The 21,003-nt window shown below is 42.1% G+C and overlaps 1 protein-coding gene across 1 annotated transcript in view; it reads left to right on the top strand.

Moving 5' to 3' along the window:
* Positions 1 to 9,565: 9,565 nt before the first annotated feature.
* Positions 9,566 to 21,003, top strand: part of LOC307103495 (putative selection and upkeep of intraepithelial T-cells protein 1 homolog) — a gene marked incomplete at both ends in the record, with an annotated part of 30,360 nt that continues 18,922 nt past the window's right edge. The window contains 4 exons of the mRNA XM_079777855.1: positions 9,566 to 9,590; positions 10,711 to 10,773; positions 11,975 to 12,322; positions 14,610 to 14,891. Coding sequence (XP_079633981.1) covers positions 9,566 to 9,590; positions 10,711 to 10,773; positions 11,975 to 12,322; positions 14,610 to 14,891 — 718 coding nt within the window. The remainder of the gene's footprint in view (positions 9,591 to 10,710; positions 10,774 to 11,974; positions 12,323 to 14,609; positions 14,892 to 21,003) is intronic.

Genomic DNA, 21,003 nt, shown 5'->3' with positions numbered 1-21,003 from the left:
TTGGTTATATCTCTGAGGATACTATTAAATATATAATATATACAACTTAACATAAAAAACACCAAACAATTTGATTTAGAGATGGGCAAATGACTTGAATAGACATTTCTTCAAAGATGGTCAATAGGCATATGGAAAGATTCTTAACTAATCATCAAGGAAATGCAAATCAAAACCACAACAAAATACCACCTCATACTTATCAGAATGGCAATTATCAAAATATCAACAAATGCTAGCAAGTATGTGGAGGAAAGGTAACATTTATACACTATTAGTGGGATTTTAAATTGTTGTATACATTATGTAAAACAATATGAAGATTCCTCAAAAATATAAAGAGCTGCCATATGAGCCAGCAATATCACTTTTCATATTATTTAAAAACAAAAGAAACAAACAGACTAATTCAAAAATGATATATGCATCCCTATGTTCAATGCAGCATTGTTTATAATAGCCAAGATATGAAAGCAACCTAGGTGTCCATTGATAGATAAATGGATAAAGAAAATACCACACACACACACACACACACACACAAAGTGGAATATTATCCTACCTAATAAAAGAGTAACATGCCAATTAACCATCACTCTGCTACACCCACAAGCCATGCCCACCAGCCAATCAGAAGCAAATATGCAAATAAACCCAACCAAGATGGCTACAGCCACAGAGAGCAGGAGGGAGGCTTGGGTTTCCCAGGCGATGGAGGAAGCCAAGCTTTCCACCTGCCCTTGCCTGCCTAAGCCTCCATTCAAGGCTACAAAGTTTCAATTATAGAAGGTAAACAAATCCAAACAGAAATGGTGGCAGCCACAGAGCTGGAAAGAGCCGGTGGCTAGGGTTGCCCCTGGAAATGGAAAAAAAGCTTTCCGCACACCCTGGCCAGCCCAGGCCTCCACTCCAGGCTACAAAGTTTCAATTATATTAGATACATAAATTCCAACAGAAATGGCTGCCACCACGGAGCGAGCAGGAGACTTGGCTCCGCTCCAGGCTACAAAGTTTCAATTGTAGAAGTTAAATAAATTCCAGATACCAGGGCCTCCACTTGGGTCGCCAGGGTGTGTGGCTGGCCTGCAAACCACCACAGGCCCCTCACCCAGGCTGCCCCACGCCCCAAGGGAACCCCCACTCTGATCCAGGACATCCTGCAGGGCAAACCAGCTGGCCCACACCCATGCACCAGGCCTCTATCCTATCAAATAAAAGAGTAATATGCAGATTGACCATCACTCCAACACACAAGATGGTTGCCCCCATGTGGTCAAAGATCCTGCCCCTATGTGGACACAAGATAGCCACCACAAGGTGGCCAGCAAGGGAGGGCAGTTGGGAGGCACGAGGCCTGCAAGGGACGGCAGTTGAGAAGGACCAGGCCTGCAAGGGAGGGCAGTTGGAGGCGATCAACCCTGCAGGGGAGGGCTGTTAGGGGTGACTGGGCTGGCAGGGGAGGGCAGTTGGAGGCAACCAGGCCGGCAATGGAGGGCAGTTGGGGGCAACCAGGCCGGCAGGGGAGCAGTCAGGCATCAATCAGGCTGGCATGGTAGTAGTTAGGGGGTGATCAGGCTGGCAGGCAGAAGCGGTTAGGGGCAATCAGGAAGGCAGGCAGGCGAGCACTTGGGAGCCAGCAGTCCTGGGTGAGGGATCCCAGATTGGAAAGGGTGCAGGCTGGGCTGAGGGACACTCCTCCGCCCCCATGCACGAATTTTGTGCACTGGGCCTCTAGTTCAGCAATAAAAAAAGAATGGAATCGTCCCATTTGTAACAATATAGAAGGAACTAGAGAGTATCATGGTAAGTGAAATATAGGGTGGGGCAAAAATAGGTTTACAGTTGTTCCTTTAGAAAATAATATAATAGTTAATAAACAATAATACAAGAATAAACTGTGGTTTATGTAGTCACAACTACATTCAAAGGATGGTTGAGGGGGAAAATGAATTAGTATGGGGTGGTACTCAGTATCAATTAAAACTCTCCAAGTGCTTTTAAGAAAAAGAAAAAACAGTAAATATTTTTTAACTCATCCATTTTTGGTGGATCAGGAATTTGGACAAATTTTAGCTGAGTTTTATGTCTCTGGGTTTCTCATTAAATAAGTAAATAAATGAATAAATAATTAAATCAATAAATTATTAAAATGTTGACATCTTACCTAATAATAGACAAACATGTAAATTGACCATACCTCTGTTACGCCACCAGCCAATCAGGAGTGATATGCAAATTAACCCAACAAAGATGGAGGTTAATTTGCCTATAGAGGCACCGAGTGACAGGGGTGCTACGCTTGCATCGTCGCCATGGTGATGACGCAGGCAATCTGCCCCACCCCCGGTCTCTCAGGGCCTCTGGGCAGCATGGGAAGGCGGGCCAGAGTGGAAAGAGGCAGCTCCTGGAGCAGAAAGAGGTGGTTCCTGGAGCAGAAAGAGGCAGCTCCAGAGAGGAAAGAGTTGGCTTCAGGGCCTGAGCAGAAAGGGGCTGGGCTGGAGTGGAAAGGCGGTGCCAGCAGCAAGGGAAAGAAAAGCCCATTCTAGCACGAATCTTCGTGCATCGGGCTTCTAGTTTTTATATAATTGGAAATATGAGTATTGGTTGTATCTCTGAGGATACTATTAAATTTTTAATTTTTAGGTGTAATAATATTATTGTGACTATATTAGAGAAAATCTGCTTTTAGAGATGTGAGATATCCTATCTAATAAAGAGGGAATATGCTAATTGACCATCACTCATTCACAAAGATGGCTGCACCCACAGCTGAGGCCAAGTTCCCATAAGGAGCCTTAATGAGCAATCAGCAGGTACCTGAGGCTATGCCTTACCCTGCCCCCATGGGGCTTGACAGGGGACCTCAGGCCACGCCCCCCACCCTGGTGTCAGGCCAGGAGACTTGAGGCCACACTCCCGACCTGGCAGGGCTTGACAGGGGACCTCAAGGTGCACTTCCCCTCCTGATGCTAGGATAGGGGACCTCAGGCTGCTCCCCCTGCCCCAGCGCCAAGCCGGGGGACCTCAGGCCACACCCATCACCAGGTGGAGCTTGACAGGGAACTTCAGGACATGCCCCCCATCCCAGGTCCATGCCATGGGACCTGTGGCTGCACCCCCCTGCCTGGCTGGGCTTGACAGAGGACCTCAGGCCGTGCCCCCCACCCAGTGGGGCTTGACGGGGGCCTCAAGGTGCACCCACGTGCTGGGTCGAGGGAACACAGGCCGCACCCCTGCCCAGCAGGACTTGATGGGGGACTTGAGGCTGCACCCTCTCCCTGCACCAGGCCAGGGGACCTGAGGTTACACCTCCTGCTCAGCAGGGCTTGACAAGGGTGGAACTGCCTGGGTCTGGATCTAGCCCAATGGGGGGGGGGTTGGGTCTGGGTCTCACATGATTTTGAGATGCATGTGAGTGGGTGGGGACTTGACTCTGGGTCCCGTGGTGTGCCCCAGACTCTGACAGGAGGAAGGTTTTCATATACGTTTTACTAATTTCCTTTCATCTCTGACACTTCTATTATAGAGAAAGGGCAAATAACAATATTAAATTATTTCCTCTAATTAATTCCCTTTTAATGTGCACGAATTTCGTGCACTGGGTCACTAGTATACTAAAATATTTATGAATGAAATATGATCATGTCTAGGATTTGCTTCAAAATAACATGGCAAGGATGTGAAATGGGTAATTACATGTCTTAAAACAAACCTGTCAGTTAGGTGATATTTATTAAAGCTGGTGATGGGAACATAAATATACTAATATTTCTATTTTTGTGTATGATGGTGTCCTCTTTTATTCCTATGTTCTACCCAGGTAAATCAGTGCTCATGTATCTTCTATTCTTGGAAGTTCAGGACACCTTTTTCTCTACAAACTCAGCAGGATTCAAGAAAAGTTATGATTTTGTTGATTATCTAGCTTTTCTTTGGTGCTAGGCTTGAAGCAACACTCCAAATTTATTGATCCCAAGCAGAAGCCAAAAATCTAATTTAACACTGAATTTGGATGGGAGGAAATTGTACATTTTGATGAGATTTTTATTCATGATAGATAGATAGATAGATAGATAGATAGATAGATAGATAGATCTATACTAATAATAGGGGAATATGCAAATTGGCCAGGATGCCATCACGTAACAACCAAACAGGACTGGGGCGGGGCCATGGCAGAGAGCAGCATTCTGCGCCGGGGGTCCAAAGGGCACAGAGAGGAAGGGAGAGCAGATAGGTAGTTGGGGGATCAGGCCACGAAGGGAGAGCAGAGAGGCAGTTAGGGGGATCAGGTCAGCAGGGGAGGGCAGTTGTGGGATCAGGCCAGCAGTGGGGAGCAGATAGGCAGTTAGGGCAATAAGGCCAGGAGGGGAGAACAGTTAGGGGCATCAGGCAGACAGGCAGGTGAGCAGTTAGGAGCCAGTGGTTCTGGATTTCGAGAGGGATCCTGGATTGGAGAGGGTGCAGGCCGGGCTTGGGGCGACCCCCCCCCCGTGAACAAATTTTATGCACTGGGCCTCTAGTATAAATATATAGATATATAGATATATATATTATTGATTTCGGAGAGGAAAGGAGAGGCAGAGAGATAGAAACTCCAATGATGAAAGATAATCATTGATCAGCTGCTTCCTGGGGATTGAGCCTGCAACCTGGTGTGTGCCCTGACTGGGAATGGAACCCATACTCCTTGTTCCTAGGTCAATGCTCAACCACTGAGCCACACTGGCCTGGCCATTCTTCTTCTTTATGGTTATGCCTATGTGACCAACCTAAGAAATAACTGAAGATCATATAAACCCTCCTACATTGTTTAGAGTGGAATTTTCCCATCAACCATGATGAAACTATGACTCTGTAAACAGAGAGTGAAAGCAAGTGTTCTCATTACCTTATGCAGCAGTTAGAGATAACAGCACATGAAGCCACTTCTTTGCAAGATGAAGCTTGTTCTTCTTGACAGTGCAATCCCACACTCAGAACTAGAGAACAACAATAGCAGAGCTGATAGGATTTGGAATACCTCAAATACCCTTCCCAATACCCGCAATTCAGAAATCTTCATTACTCTGCCTCTCAAATGCTTCCTGTCAAAGCCTTCAAAATTTGTAAGTGTGTGTCAGAACTATCAATTAGCTATGGAGACATAGTTTTTAACAATTCAATCATCTCAGGGAACTTCAAAATTTACCAATGGCATCTAGAAAAACAGAACATAAATAAATCGAATAGAAGCTGAGGATTTGGGGAATCAGGGAGATGTTGTTTAAGAGTGCAAACTTTTAATAGTAGATAAACAAGTTCTGGAGATCTAAATGCACATCACAGCTATTATTGTAAACAAAACTGTGCTATAAACTTCAACGTTCCTATGAGTCTATATCTTAATCACTCTCAACACAAACAGGAAATGACAATTTGAGATGGGATAAATGTGTTAGCTAATGCTATGGTGGTAGTCATATTGCAATATATAAATGAATCAAATCAACATATGTCTTAAATTTTATCAATATGTTCATCATAGTTAAAATTTTATAAAAGAACATCACTATAATGAGGGATGCAAAGTAAAAATGTAAACAATAAAATCTGCTAATGAGTTAACAGTTTTAAAAGATGTATATTCATAAGTGGAACAGTATAATAATAAAAGCGTAATATGCTAATTAGACTGGACAGCCAAATGCCCTTCTGGACATCATTCCAGATGTCCTTCCAGACTAAGCTGTGGTGGTGGGGGCCGAGGCAGTTAGGGGCGATCAGGCAGGCAGGCAGAGGGGTTAGGGGTGGTCAGGTAGGCAGCGGGAGTGGTTAGGGGTGATCAGGCATGCAGGCAGTCAAGCAAGCGGTCAGGAGCCAGTGGTCCTGGACTGCGAGAGGGTGCAGGCCAGGCTGAGGGACCTTCCCCTCTCATGCACGAATTTCATGCACCAGGCCTCTAGTTCACCCATTAAAAAGAGTGAAGTACTGATACCTGCTACAACATGGATGAACTTTGAAAGCGTTTTTGCTAAGTGAAAGAAGTAGGTCACAAAAGCCACATACTGTATGATTCCACTGATATGAAATGTCCAGAATTGGAAGATCAACAGAGAAGGTCAGTGATTGCCGGGGATGGAGGGAGGGGGAAACTGGAAGACAGGTTTCTTTTTAGGGTGACAAAAATATTCTGGAATCAGATAGTGATGATGGTTGTATAACACTGTGAGTATACTAAAAAACCACTGACTTGCACACTTTTAAATAGTAAATGTTATGTTATGTGTATTTATTCTAAATTAAAAGTTGATACACAAAACCAAAAATAAATAAATACACACATAAATAAATAAATAATGCTAATGTTATTTCCCACTCCAAAGCTGCTCTTAAATATTCCTTAGTTGATTAAAATGTGTGATCTCGAGAGCCTGATACAGAGATATATCGGAATTGCAAGGTGGATGGATGTTCTGTTGAGGCAAAGGAGTCCCAGCCCCCTCAAGAGGGGATAGAAGATGAACACATGAGCTCTAGACCCAAACAACCAAGTGCCTCATAAACAAAACCTCCTGAGGATTCAATGTACATTCAAATCAATCTGATCAATCTGTTCCAAACCAAGCTTGTTCACAAGCATATATACACATATATTTACTCTCATGTTTAAAATTGCTCTTCTTCCCTTAAGATGTACCTCAAGAAATATTCTCTCCATTGATCTGGTCAGTTAAATGCTGAACTCTGGGAGACACTCTGAAAGTCTTTATTTCCCTCAACTTCCTCATTCCATACATTCTACCTATAAATTCCTCATCCCAAATAGATCTCAAATTGTTCTAATTATGCATTGTCTGCTCTGCACTACTTTAACTTTTCATTGTACTTGTCCCTGATTATTGATTTACATATGTATATGTGTATATGTATGTTTTTAATCTCACATATGTCCATATGTGCTATATAGTCCATATGTTTGTATATGTATAAACATAATCAAATGTGTATTCTAGACATACTGTATATATACATACTAGAGACCAAAATTAGTGCACAAAAATTAGTGCACTCGGGGGCCCCTCAGCCTGGACTGCACCTTCTTGCTCCCTAGGGAGCGGGCCTAAGCCTCAGTCAGACATCCTTAGCTGTGCCAAGGGGGTGGGAGAGGCTCTGGCCACTGCCACTACACTCACAGCCATCAGCCTGGCTTGTGGTTGAGCGGAGCTCCCCCTGTGGGAGCACACTGACCACTAGGGGGCAGCTTCTGCATTGAGTGTCTGCCCCTGGTGGTCAGTGCACATCATAGCGACTGGTCATTCCTGGTTGTTCTGCCTTTAGGTTCAATTTGCATATTATTCTTTTATTATATAGGATATCATCATTTACACATATACAGGGGTAGGCAAAAGTGTTTATGGTTGCAATACAAATAAATAATACAATAATTAATAACTAATATATAAGAATAAGCTCTGTTTTGTGTACTCACAACTGTAAACCTACTTTGCCTGCCCCTGTATATTGTACATATATACGGCATTAGGATATGTATGTACAAGCATAAAATATAGATATGACATATATTTATATTTATGCAAGCATATATGCAAAAAGATACAATTCTTTATAACTACTAGTATATACATATATGTACACACACATATATATGCTTATATATGTAGCTATATATTTTAGTACTCATCCTACTTAATAAAAGAGTAATATGCAAATTGACCGTACCTTCGCTACACCCATAAAACACACCCACCAGCCAATCAGAAGCAAGTATGCAAATAAACCCAACCAAGATGGCTGCAACCACAGAGAGCAGGAGGAAGGCTTGGGTTTCCCTGGCAACAGAGGAAGACAAGCTTTCCACCTGCCCTTGCCAGCCTAGGCCTCCACTCAAGGCTACAAAGTTTCAATTATAGAAGGTAAACAAATCCAAACAGAAATGGCGGCAGCCACTGAGCTGGAAAGAGCGGGAGGTGAGGGTTGCCCCTGGCAATGGAGGAAGCTAAGCTTCTGCAGCCCTGGCCAGCCCAGGCCTCTGCTTAAGGCTACAAAGTTTCAATTATATTAGATACATAAGTCCCAACAGAAATGGCTGCATCACAGAGCGAGCAGAAGGCTTGGCTCCACTCCAGGCTACAAAGTTTCAATTGTAGAAGGTAAATAAATACCAGATACCAGGGCCTCCGCTTGGGTAGCCAGGGGGCATGGCCGGCCTGCAAACCACCACAGGCCCCTCACCCAGGCCGCCCCACGCCCCAAGGGAACCCCCATCCTGATCCAGGACACCCTTCAGGGCAAATCAGCTGGCCCCCACCCATGCACCAGGCCTCTATCCTATCTAATATAAGAATAATATGCAGATTGACCATCACTCCAACACACAAGATGGCTGCCCTCATGTGGTCAAAGATCCTGCCCCCATGTGGACACAAGATGGCCACCACAAGATGGCCAGCAGGGGAGGGAAGTTGGGGGGGACCAAGCCTGCAGGGGACGGCAGTTATGGGTGACCAGGCCTGCAGGGGAGGGCAGTTAGGGGCAAACAGGCTGGCAGGAGAGCAGTTAGGCATCAATCAGGCTGGCAGGGGAGTGGTTAGGGGGTGATCAGGCTGGCAGGTGGAAGCGGTTAGGGGCAATCAGGAAGGCAGGCAGGTGAGCAGTTGGGAGCCAGCATTCCTGGATTGTGAGAGCGATGTCCGAGTTCCCATCTAAATAGGTAGTTGGACATCCCTCGAGGGGTCCCAGATTGGAGAGGGTGCAGGCTGGGCTAAGGGACACCCCACCCCGTGCACGAATTTCATGCACTGAGTCTCTAGTATATGTATATTATCTATATTATATGAGAATTAGGAATGAATGTGTGTGTGTGTGTGTGTGTGTGTGTGTGTGTGTATGTATGTAAATATTATACATATTTCTTAACATTCATACCACAGTTTTGCCTTTGTTTCTCTGTACAGCTCATTCACCTCATTCTCTGATCACATCTCTCATTGTAGCCACAGTAAACTACTTGAAGTTTTCTGAATTGAACATTTTCTCTCAAATGCCTTGCAAGCTGTCTCTCCCTCAGCCTAGAAAACCTATTCTGCTCCTCTGCTCCTCTTCTCATCTTCTAACTGTTCATGTTATTCAAGACTCCTCTTAGTCATCATCACCTTCCTTAAATGCCTGATCTAAATTTAGTGTCTTTTATTTGTGTCTCCATAGTTATTTTCCTTCCTTTTCTAAGTACAGTACAGCATTCAAAATAAATTCTTGATCACACCCATTTTATTCATCATAAGTTTTATAGAATACAAAAATCAGTTTGGGTGTTGCTTCCTTTCAGAGCGAGGCAAGTCTTGTTAGTACTTGTAATGTTGGTACAGCAATGCCAACTGCAATCACTAAAGCTAAACAAAGACTCCTACCCTCAGACTGGAACAGCCAGTCTCCCTGGAATTTCCCTTGGAAAGGAACATAAGGACAGCACTGCAGAATCAGGTGCCCAGAGGTGGAGGGCAGCAGTGAGAAGGAGCTTTGTTAGTACTCTGCCTGGTTCTGGCACTGTCGTTCTCTAGGGACAATGGAGAGCTGCATCAGGAACTCCGGTAAGTGTAAGATTTAGGATTGAGTTCTCTGTTCATAGATGGTCAGCACTTCTTCCATCCCTTCCTCTTCCTGTGCCTTCTGGGAGACCACCTGTCCCTACATTTCAAGGGACTTGACAGATGTATTTATAGACTAGTGAGATAGTATGAACAGAGATCCCAGTCCCCTCTAGGGAAAGTCTTCTCATTGTTTCTTTGTGGGTCATTTGAAACTCAGTCTACAGTATCATGTCACAGCAAATGTTTGGCTGGATTTCTGGAGTCTGCTTTTTTCAGGCATAAAGAAAATGTTATTCTTATGCATGTTATTCCCCAGTCACCTAGTCGTGCAACCAGTCACCATCTATGTTCCTCTCTCTCTCTCTCTCTCTCTCTCTCTCTCTCTCTCTCTCTCTCTCCTTTCCTTCCTCCTTCTAAAAATCAATACAATTTTTAAAAGAGTTGGAGTTTCCAAATCTAGCAAATAAGTATTGCAAGATGCCAAATATTGGGCGGGAAATAAGTATACCAGAAATGAATTCACTGTGTGGACAAAAAAAGGGAGGTTCTATTGAAAGTAACCTCATACAAGGTATCTGATCATAAATTCCTAATTAGGCAACTCATGGTGGGTCATCATGCCCCAGGCATATAACTTTCTAGTACAAGGTTTATCTTTGCCTAAGGAAGCTCTGTACATTGTTTCTGTGCATCTAGGTTAACATACCTTTGAAATACGCTGCAAACATCATGAGAGCCCATAATCTAGTTAGCCATCCTGTAAACCAATCCCCACCTTGCTTTTGCCCACCTTCATGGAAATCTTCCTTAATTCCAAATACATAAAAGAAGCTGCAAAGCTGTTATTCTCCAGAGCATTTGAACATATGAGCCACACATATGTATTAGTTTGGCTCATAAACTCATAAAAATTCTCTACAGGTTTGGGTGTTCTTATATCCATAACTTGATTTGATATTCAGATAGCTGGGACTCATACAGCACTCTTGCAACATTGTCTGGCAACACTACTTGAGAGTTTATTAATGCCTAAAAAACATGTTAAAATACGTGATTTCTGAAAATTCTTACTCCTGTTATCACTGTTTCTGAAACCTCCTCACTTGTTATCAAATTACAGGACCATCTCTCACCAGATACTTTGTTCCCATGCTCCTCCTTCAGATGGCAGCACCAAGTTCAGGTATGACCCTCTCTTCTACTTGCATGAGTCATGGCAGTATCAAGTATGCCAGAAAAAGCAAGGACCAAAGAAAAGGGTTAAGCTCTTTTGACCATTTGTTCCTCAGGTTTAATACATAATTATGTAATGAAGGAGTGTACTATAGGATCCAGCTTATGGCTAGGAAAAGTTATTTCTAATCAGCAAGTCTTCTTTATCACGTACTTGAATTTGTGTTAAATTCCTGGGAGAAGAAGCAAATGAAGAAGACTTAATACTTGCCCTTGTACCCAATATTCATATTGAGAAGATCAGTGTATGTGTCACTCACACAGTGAGGAAGAGGCCTAGGATATGGGTCCATGTTGGAATCCATGTGAGTTATCAGTGCAGTGGGGCATCCAAAGAGGAAGGAAGTAATAGGCTAGTGGGAGCCAACACATAAAATTTGCCTTTGTAAGGGGATCTATGCAAAGCAGAAATAAATATAGTGTATTTAGAGACAAATATAAGCAAAGAGACAATAAATGGCATAAAAGAGAAAGTTTCTAGTAAAAATTACTTATTAAATAGTAGGAATCTTACTGGTGCACTTTTTTTTTTTTTTTTGGTATAATGTCGTTGGCTGATAAAAGCAACGCTTCCATGAACATTTTACACAGGAATTTGACAAAACCTGTGAGTATATAGGTAGGAAATATTCCTATGCATAGAACTGCTGGTCAAGGTTATGTGCTATTTTATTATGTTGCAAATATTCTTCTGAAATAGTTACCAACATACATTTCCACCACCAGCATATGTGAGTTTTCCAGGTGGGTCATAATGTTACATATCCACCATTATGATTTAAATTTGGATTTCTCTGATGATTATGTTTTTGAGCATTTTTTTCATATGTCTTTTGGCCAGCTGTTTGTCCCCTTTGGAGAAATGTCTGCTCAGGTCTTCTGCCCATTTTTAGGGGATGTTTAGAAGCCATTGATATTTAGAATGGTAGAAATTCAGATTATCCTTATAAGTCATTAGAAATTAATGTGGAGTTATTAAGAACAGAAATATATAATATATATATTTGCATATTTTTACAATATGTAAATGTGGCAAAATGGCCTTTAACACCTCACTGAAACATGTGGAATGTTGTGTGTGTGTGTGTGTGTGTGTGTGTGTGTGTGTGTAGCTCATACTCTCACTATTTGCTTACCATTTCCCTTCCCAGAACAGTTTACAGTGACTGGCTTACAGGGGCCAATCTTGGCTCCATTTGGTGGCATAGTTGAGCTCAGCTGCCAACTGTCCCCACCACAAAATGCAGAACACATGGAAATACGCTGGTTCCGGGATCGCTATACACAACCTGTTCACCTATATAACAATGGCAAAGACCTGCATGTAGAAACTATCTCCAGGTATGTGGAGCGCACAGAGCTCCTGAAAGAAGCTATCAGAGAGGGTAAAGTGACCCTCAGGATCCTCAATGTCAGTGTTGATGACCATGGGCAGTACCACTGCTTCTTCAAAGATGGTGATTTCGATGAAGAAGCCATCACAGAAGTGAAGGTCACAGGTAGGGATGGATCTCTTTGAGGTTTCTACATATCCATGATTCTCAACCCATCTGAGGCTGAATAGTAGGGAAATCCTCAGTGTTTCTGAATATTGCATGGTTTGGTTAGCAAGTTCAAATTCAGGCATTTAGTCTTGGAACTGAGAAGAGTATAGGATTAAGAATCAAATTGTGCCTTCACACATTACCATTTTCAGAACTGTTTTTCTCATGTCCATATACACTGTTAGATATGTAAAGTATCAACAGACTCCTTTCAGGATTTATTACTATTCTTTTATTATTTCTGACAACACTTTAGTGAAACTTTGTAAACTAGCTAAATTTTATAATAGTCTCCTTAATGAAAAAATTTATTCCCTTTTCTCACTGATTCAATTCACCGACTACTTAGTTTCAGACTAATTTTCTTAAATCTATTTCAAAAAGCCTTCATCTACAATCTTAATATATATATATATATATATATATATATATATATATATATATATATATATATTAGAAGATACTTAAGATTGTAGATGAAGGTTTTTTGAAATAGATTTAAGAAAACTAATATATATATAATATTAGTAAATATATATACTAATAAAATGTATTAGTATATATAAAAATTAGTATATATATTAGTATATATATAGAGGCCTGGTGCATGTATTCGTGCACCGATAGGGTCCCTCAGCCTGGCCTATGCCCTCTCATAATCCAGGACCCCTCAGGCAATGTCGGACTGCTGGTTTTGGCCTGATCACCGCAGTCCTACATCCCCCGAGGAATGTAATAGTAAGTGAAGCAGCAGGTGGCCTGGGAGGATCCCAAGCCTGGGCCAGGGACCGTGCCACTCCGCTCACCCTGGCCCCACTGTGCCTGCCACCGCCCGCCCGGTAGCTACTGCCTTGATTGTCCTCAGGAGCAGGGGGAGGTGAAGAAGCCCTCAGGGGTGATCAGGGCCAGCAGCCACCATTCGTACCCGCTGACAGCGCCAAGCGGTGGGACTGGCGCTGGGCACCAGCAGCGGGTGCGAGCAGTGGATCTGGCACCAGCTGTGGGTGCGAGCAGGGCCAGCACCAGCAGTGGGTCCAAGTGGCAGCTCCGGCACCAGCAGCAGGTGCGAGCACCAGGCGGGACAGAGGCACGTGGGAGCAAAGAATTTTCAGTAACCACCAGAGGCTCGCCCTGATGACAGCAACTGGCACCCCACCTTGGTCTGGCACCCCTGCTCACCTGCTACACCATCCCACCATGGGCAATGCCTGCCATATTCCACACTGTGCCACCTGCTGCTGATGCCCGCCATATTTCATATGTGTCCCCTAGTGGTCAGCTCACATCATAGTGACCAGTTGTTCAGTTGTTTGATTTTTCAACAAACAACTGAACAACTGGTCTATTTGCATATTAGGGTTTTATGTATAGAGATTATGACACTCAGTATTATTGCTTAGAGTTGAGCTATCCAAATGACAACCATTAGCTGCATGTGACTATTTAACTTTATATTTAAGTTAAGTAAAATTACAAATCAATTCTCAGTCTCACTGGCCAAATCTCAAGTGCTTAATAGTCTCATGTAGCAAATAGCTACTGTATCAGGCAGCACTGATATAGAATATTCCCATCATTGCAGAAGCTTATTGAACAGAGCTGCTCTAGAGTAATGCTTTAAATCTCTGTTATTCTTCCTTTGTCTGCACATTTAGGCAAGCCTGATGTCCCAGGCAATGAGCTGAAATTTTTCAAAAACTAGTTATTTTCTCTAAACTGATATGAACTGCTTTATTTCTACAATATTAGTGTATTACCCATTTTATGCAAATACTCATTGCATGCAAAGACATACACATAAAATGTTATTAAAGTTTTAAACACATTTATATTATTTGTTTACTTATAACTGATGGCAGCTCAAACATGACTAATGGTGAAGATACAAGAAAAAAACATTAAGCTATAAATTCAAGAGGACAGAGATCTTGACTGTTTATGTTCATTATTATATCCATATTTATAGCTAAGTCTCCTAGATGTAGTAAATTACAAAAAAAATAGTATTTTTGAATTGATAAATGGAACAAACATGCATTTTCTCCCTGAGTTGTTAATTTGTAAACCATAACCCTTCGGCCTGGTTTATCCTGTTTGTGGTGACAATCAGAGCCCCACAGTGCTTGGCTGTCAGTATAGCTAATGAAACGGGGATTAGAGTGGGGGACGTAGGCTTTTCTTTCTCTGTTTTCCTCCTTTTCTTCAAGTAAAAATACTGTTTTCCCCCTTTCTTTCCAACCAGCTACAAGCTTAGGAATACAGATTCTTGTGCATCCTCCTAATACCAAAGGTCTTTTGGTGGAATGTAATACAGGAGGTTGGTTCCCACAGCCTCAAATGGAATGGAGAGACAGCGAAGGAGAGATCATTCCGCCTACATCCATATCCCATTCACAGGACACAGATAAATTGTTCAACATGAAGATGACCCTTCTCCTTAAAACGAGCTCCCATAGGAATGTCACTTGCTGCCTTCGAAACCCCGTAACTGACCAAGAGGAAAGGACAAGCATTGTCCTATCAGGTGAGATCAGTGTACTTGTTCTTCACATGATGACCATTGTCATAAAATTTACAAACTAAAGAGAAAAATTAATATACTTTCTTCACTTGATTTCTAGGATATTATATTCTCTTGGCTTTATTCATCATTTTGCTCATTTTCTTTCTTATTTCCTTCTGCTACTTTATCTTTTATCTCTACCCTTTGATACAGGAGTTCCCCAAGGCTTAATCTGTGAGAATTTTCTCTTGTGTCTTAATTCCATCGCGTGGCTTTCCATACCATCAATATGACAATGGCTCCCCAAATGGTATCTCCTACCCAGATCTCTCTCCCTAAATTTAGTCTTATTTCTGAACTCAGCATCTCAATGTGGAAGTCTAATAAATATCCCAAATCCCACACATCAAACACTGAACTTCCCAATCACCTCCTGACTTGGGTAATTTATTGCCTTCCCACTCCACACTTCATATTCTGTTTCAAAGAACAAATTCCTTGGAGTCATTTTTGACCCCCAACTTTCTCTCGTATTCTATATCACATTTGTCAAAAGATAATACTAGGTCTACCTTTAAAGTAAATCTAGAGTCTCACCACTTTATTTCCACCATGCAAGTCTGAGACACTATCACCCATGGTCTGAATATTGGCAATGACATCTGAAAAGACCTCCCTATTTCTAGCCTTGTCCACTATGATGTATTCTTAACATATAGGTAGGAGAATTCATTTAAAATGTAAGATACACAACATTACCTTTTATTAAAAACCCTGCAATGGTTCCCCATTTTATTCAGAGTAAAATGCCCCATGATGCCCTTCATTATCTGTGCCCCATTACCCAGCTGACCTCAACCCCTAATATTCTCCTTTATTTAACCTAGGCTATGTCCCCCAACATGCCAGGCTTGCTCCTATGTGGGGGTCTTTGCTCTAGTTGCTCCTCTTCCCAGAACACTGTAATTCCACTAAATGCCCTTTCTCCTTCCAGCTTATGCTCAACTCTCACCCTTTTCATAAGGGCTACTTTATTTTTTTCTTTTGCACATTTATGTTATCTACTTTATTTTTAAAATCTTTATTGTTGAAAGTATTATATATGTCCCCTTTCCCCCTCATTGACCTCTCCCAGTCTGCCACTGACCCCCACTCCAGGCCTTCAGCACCCTATTGTCTGTGTCCATGGGTTATGCATATACTAGTATGCATTCAAGTTCATTGGTTGATCTCTTCCCACCCAACATACATAAACTGATGAACAAGAATAGATCCATAAGGACTATTTTAACAAGATAATTTAAAAAATGCAAGCTGCCCCCACTACCCAGGATTCCCTATCTTCTTACCTTGCTTTAATGTTTTAACATAATATCCTTTTAACTTACTCTGTAACTTATTCATTATTTTTATTGTCCCTTATCTATCTCCCTCTCTAAAACATGAAGATAGAAATCTTTGTTGGTTTTATGTATTTATTATACCCCAACTGATTCAAATATTAGGTAAGCAATAAGTATTTGATACTTGAATGATTGGAATAAACCAAAATGAGTGCCTTGTCAACTGCCAAGAAAATATATATGTATTAGTATTTGTGTATATCCATGAAATTAATCTTGGAGTCAAATACTTTCAGGAATATTCTGATTCAGGAATATTATAATAGGAATAAGTTCCCTAACAAGCTTAACAATTTGCTACTTTTAGATTATTTTTGTGTTTATTTGCTCACTTGATCTTCCAGAAAACAACCAAAGCTTGATATTATGGTTGTGTCACAAACAGCAAGACACTTCTATAAGACAAGCAGTTTCAGGGTATAAAGAAAGAGTAAACTACCCACCCCCTGCCCTGAGAGTTCTAAGCCATGTATATATATTGTGTGAGAGAGAGAGAGAGAGAGAGAGAGAGAGAGAGAGAGAGAAAACAAAGAAAGGAAAATGGATAAAATCTTTGTTAACTTATTTATTTCAGTAAATAACAAGATGCATATTTTCTGAGTTAACACATTCTTAAAGTAGATACGTATATTAAAAACATATATTAAAATAAATGTAATTAACACAAACTTAGGGGATCAAGTTAAAGTTCTGGGAAATAAAGACATCTGAGGGAGATCTTATTTTTCATTCACTGTCCATTAGAAAACATGGATAAGATTCAAAAGTTATGATAAAGAAAAGATCATAATTAAAATTCAGTGTCCCTGTCTGGCCTGTGAGCTGGCAAAGTTCTTTTCAGCTCCCTTGGTTGCAGTGGAAGGTGGTGGAGGAGGGGAGGAGAACTCATCTGGATATAGGATTGGCTCCAAAGTCATGGGATTCTCAATCCCATGAATTGCACCAGCTCAATCCAGGTTCCTGCCCACCAAACACAGCCAAAATTGTGAGTAGCAGAACTTGTGACTGGCTCTCTAGCTACTTCTTGGGTTTACTTCCTTGTACATAATGGTGTGTTCTAGTTGAAATAGAGATTTTTCTCTGGGAAGAAAGACATCAGATTACCAAACAAAATGACAGATGTCCATGCCCAGCATGTACAGCCAGCAGGCCAAAGAAAATGAAAAGGAGGAAAGTTTACATAAACATATTTCTCTAAATATATTATGAAGCATAATGTCAAATGCAGTGAATATATTAGAGAATTCAGGGCTATATATTAGGGAATTCACATATATTAATTGCTTAGACAAAAGGACTGAAGGACTGAGTTGGGTCTGAGACTTGGTGGGGAGAACATGAGATAGAATGGATGGGAAGAAATGAGGTTGCGGGGGTGGCGCTGGGGGGAGCCTTCCTTCACTCACACCTGGCTCAGTCCCACTCCAGACCTTTCCTCACTATTCAACTACCCAAGTATAACTGCCTCCCCAAACTGGCCTAGTAATAATCCAGGTTCAGGGGTCTTGATTGGAAATAAGCTTTGGATGAATCATCATCCCTCGTTTGATAAGTCTAAGTGCTCCAAGTTTCCTAAGTGGTAAGTTTTGTGGCTCTCTATTTCAGATCAATTGTTTCCATGGAACTTTATTTGGAGACTGATTCTGGGCATAATTCTGGGTCTGCTGGTGATATTTATCATGGTGCCAAGTGTTGATCTATATCGCAGATTAAAAAGTAAGTACGTTTGAAAGGCGGTAGATGAAAAAGGGGGTGGGGAAGCTTAAGCTGCAATAAATTTAATTAACATTCATTGCTACAGTTTCAGAATTTTTTTCTTGTGATGAGTTCTACTCTCTTAACAACTTTCAAATATGCAATACAATATTAGCAACTATTGTTGCCATGTTGCATACATAAATTCCCATGAATTATTTAATTTCAAACTGGAAGTTGGTCTATATCTATATCTATATCTATATCTATAGCTATGTTATTGATTTCAGAGAGGAAGGAAAGAGGGAGAGAGAAAAACATCAATAATAAGAGAGAATCATTGATCAGCTGCCTCCTGCCTCCTACAGGGTTCCTACTAGGGAACGAGCCCACAACCCAGGCAGGTGCCCTTGACAGAAATCAAACCTGAGATCCTTCAGTCCACAGTGCAATGCTCTATCTACTGAGCCAAACAAGCTAGGGCAATGTTGGTATCTTTTGACTCCCTTCACCTATTTGTGCATTCTCCCATGCTCTTCCTATGGCAACCACCAATCTGTTCTCTGTATCTATAAGTTTGTTTTTTAATCCTCACCCAAGGACATTCTTTTTATTGATTTTAGAGAGAGAGGAAGGGAGAGGGAGAGAGAAACATCCATGTGAAAGTGAAACATGGATCAGTTGCCTCCCAAACATCCCCAATGAGGAATTGAACGTGCAACCTAGGTCTGTGTCATGAGCAGGAATCAAACCAGTGACTTTTGGGTGTACAGGACACCATTCCAACCAACTGAGCCACTCTGACTAGGCCCAAACTTGTTTATTTTATTTTATTTTATTTTATTTTATTTATTTTATTTTAGATTCCACATGTAAGTGAAATCATACTGTATTTGTCTTTCTCTTTCTGATTTATTTCACTTAGCATAATGCCCTCAAGTTCCATCCATGTTGACTCAAATGGCAATATTTTATTACTTTTTATGGCTGAATAATATTACATTGTGTGTGTGTGTGTGTGTGTGTGTGTGTGTGTGTGTGTGTGTGACATTTTCTTCATTCATTCATTGATGGACATTTAGCTTGTTTCTATTTCTTGGCTATTGTAAATAATGTTGCAATGAACATGGTAATGCATATATTTTTAAGTTAGTGTTTTCGTTTTCTTCAAATAAATACAGTCATGTCCCACTTAATGATGAGGATACATTCTGAGAAATGCATCATTATAAAATATCATTATTGTATGAACATTATAGAGTGCACTTACACAAATCTAGCTGGTATAGCTTAATATATACCTAGGCTATATATGGTATAGTTGATTGCTCTGTAGGGAAGAGAAACATAATTTTCCCTCTACCTTTTTTTTTGTTTGTTTGTTTGTTTTGGTTGAGACATCACAGTAATAATAATTTAAAAAATTACCAGGAGAAAAACAAACCAAAGTTTAATAACATGGGAGAGACCCAGGAAAACTGAGTAACTCACCAAAACAGCTGAAGCTAGCACCATAAATACCATCTTCAGCTGAAGACTAAACAAGATTTGGGGGTGGGGGTGGGGTTACCAGAAAATCACAGTAGACAAGGGTAAGGTTGTGATGCATATTTAAGTCATTTCCTTCTGCACTGATAAGCATTTCTAGAGATAAGACCATCCCCCTTTTCCTGGTACAACTAAGAAGACACCCTTACAAATGAAGATTTTTCCTTGCAAATGTAAATGCATTTTACAAAGGATATCTTCTACTTGGTTTTCAGCACTTCTCCCAGGGCTGCTCTTTCTTAAAATTAACCCACCTAAAATAATTCTTATGCCAAATAGACGTATTTTGGGGGTGACACATTCTGTTCCCCTACAGCTCCTAGGCTATAAATCTGTATAACATGTTACTCTATTAAATACTAATGGCAACTGTACAACACAATGGTAAGTGTTTATGTAATGCATTGTGCTGCCACATTATGATGGCTAAGACATAACTAGGAGATAGAAAACTTTCAGTTCCATTAAAATATTACTAGAGGCCTGGTGCATGGATTTGTGCACTGGTAGGGTCCCTTGGCCTGGCCTGCAGGGATTGGGCCAAAACCGATCTCTGGGTCCAGGACATGGGTGAAGCAGATTTGGGGCAACCTAACCCATATCCGATTTCGCAAGGAATTGGACTCCCTCTTCTCCTGGTTGGAGCATCTGCCCCCTGGTGGTCATTGCACATCATAGCTACCAGGCGAATGGTCGAACGGTCAGATGGTTGGACAGTGGCTTAGGCTTATATATATATACTAGAGGCCCGGTGCACAAAATTCGTGCACAGGGGAGGGGCGTGTCCCTCAGCCCAGCCTGCACACTCTCCAATCTGGGATCCCTCTCACAATCCAGGACTGCTGGCTCCCAACTGCTCGCCTGCCTGCCTTCCTGATTGCCCCTAACCACTTCTGCCTGCCAGCCTGATCACCTCCTAACCACTCCCCTGCCAGCCTGATTGATGCCTAACTGCTCCCCTGCCAGCCTGTTTGCCCCTAACTTCCCTCCCCTGCAGGCCTGGTCACCCCTAACTGCCCTCCCCTTCAGGCCTGGTCCCTCTCAATGGCTCTCCCCTGCAGGCCTGGGTCCCCCACAACTTCCCTTCCCTGCAGGCCCGGTCACCCCCAACTTCCCTCCTCTGCTGGCCTGGTCACCCCTAACTGTCCTCCCCTGCAGGCTTGATTGCACCCAACTGCCCTCCCTTTCAGGCCTGGTCCCTCCCAACTGCCGTCCCCTGATGGCCATCTTGTGGCAGTCATCTTGTGTCCACATGGGGTCAGTCATCTTTGACCACATGGGGGCAGCCATCTTGTGTGTTGGAGTGATGGTCAATTTGCATATTATTCTTTTATTAGAAAGGAGGATTAGATAGGATAGAGGCCTGGTGCATGGGTCGGGGCCAGCTGGTTTGCCCTGAAGGGTTTCCCGGATCAGGGTGGGGGTTCTCTTGGGGCGTGGGGTGGCCTGGGCGAGGGGCCTGTGGTGGTTTGCAGGCCAGTCATGCC

This window comes from Cnephaeus nilssonii, assembly GCF_951640355.1.
Source record: "Cnephaeus nilssonii genome assembly, chromosome: 7".
Classification (NCBI taxonomy): domain Eukaryota; kingdom Metazoa; phylum Chordata; class Mammalia; order Chiroptera; family Vespertilionidae; genus Cnephaeus; species Cnephaeus nilssonii.
The sequence above is the reverse complement of the archived record's forward strand: the minus strand, read 5'-3'. Positions and strand labels throughout refer to the sequence as shown.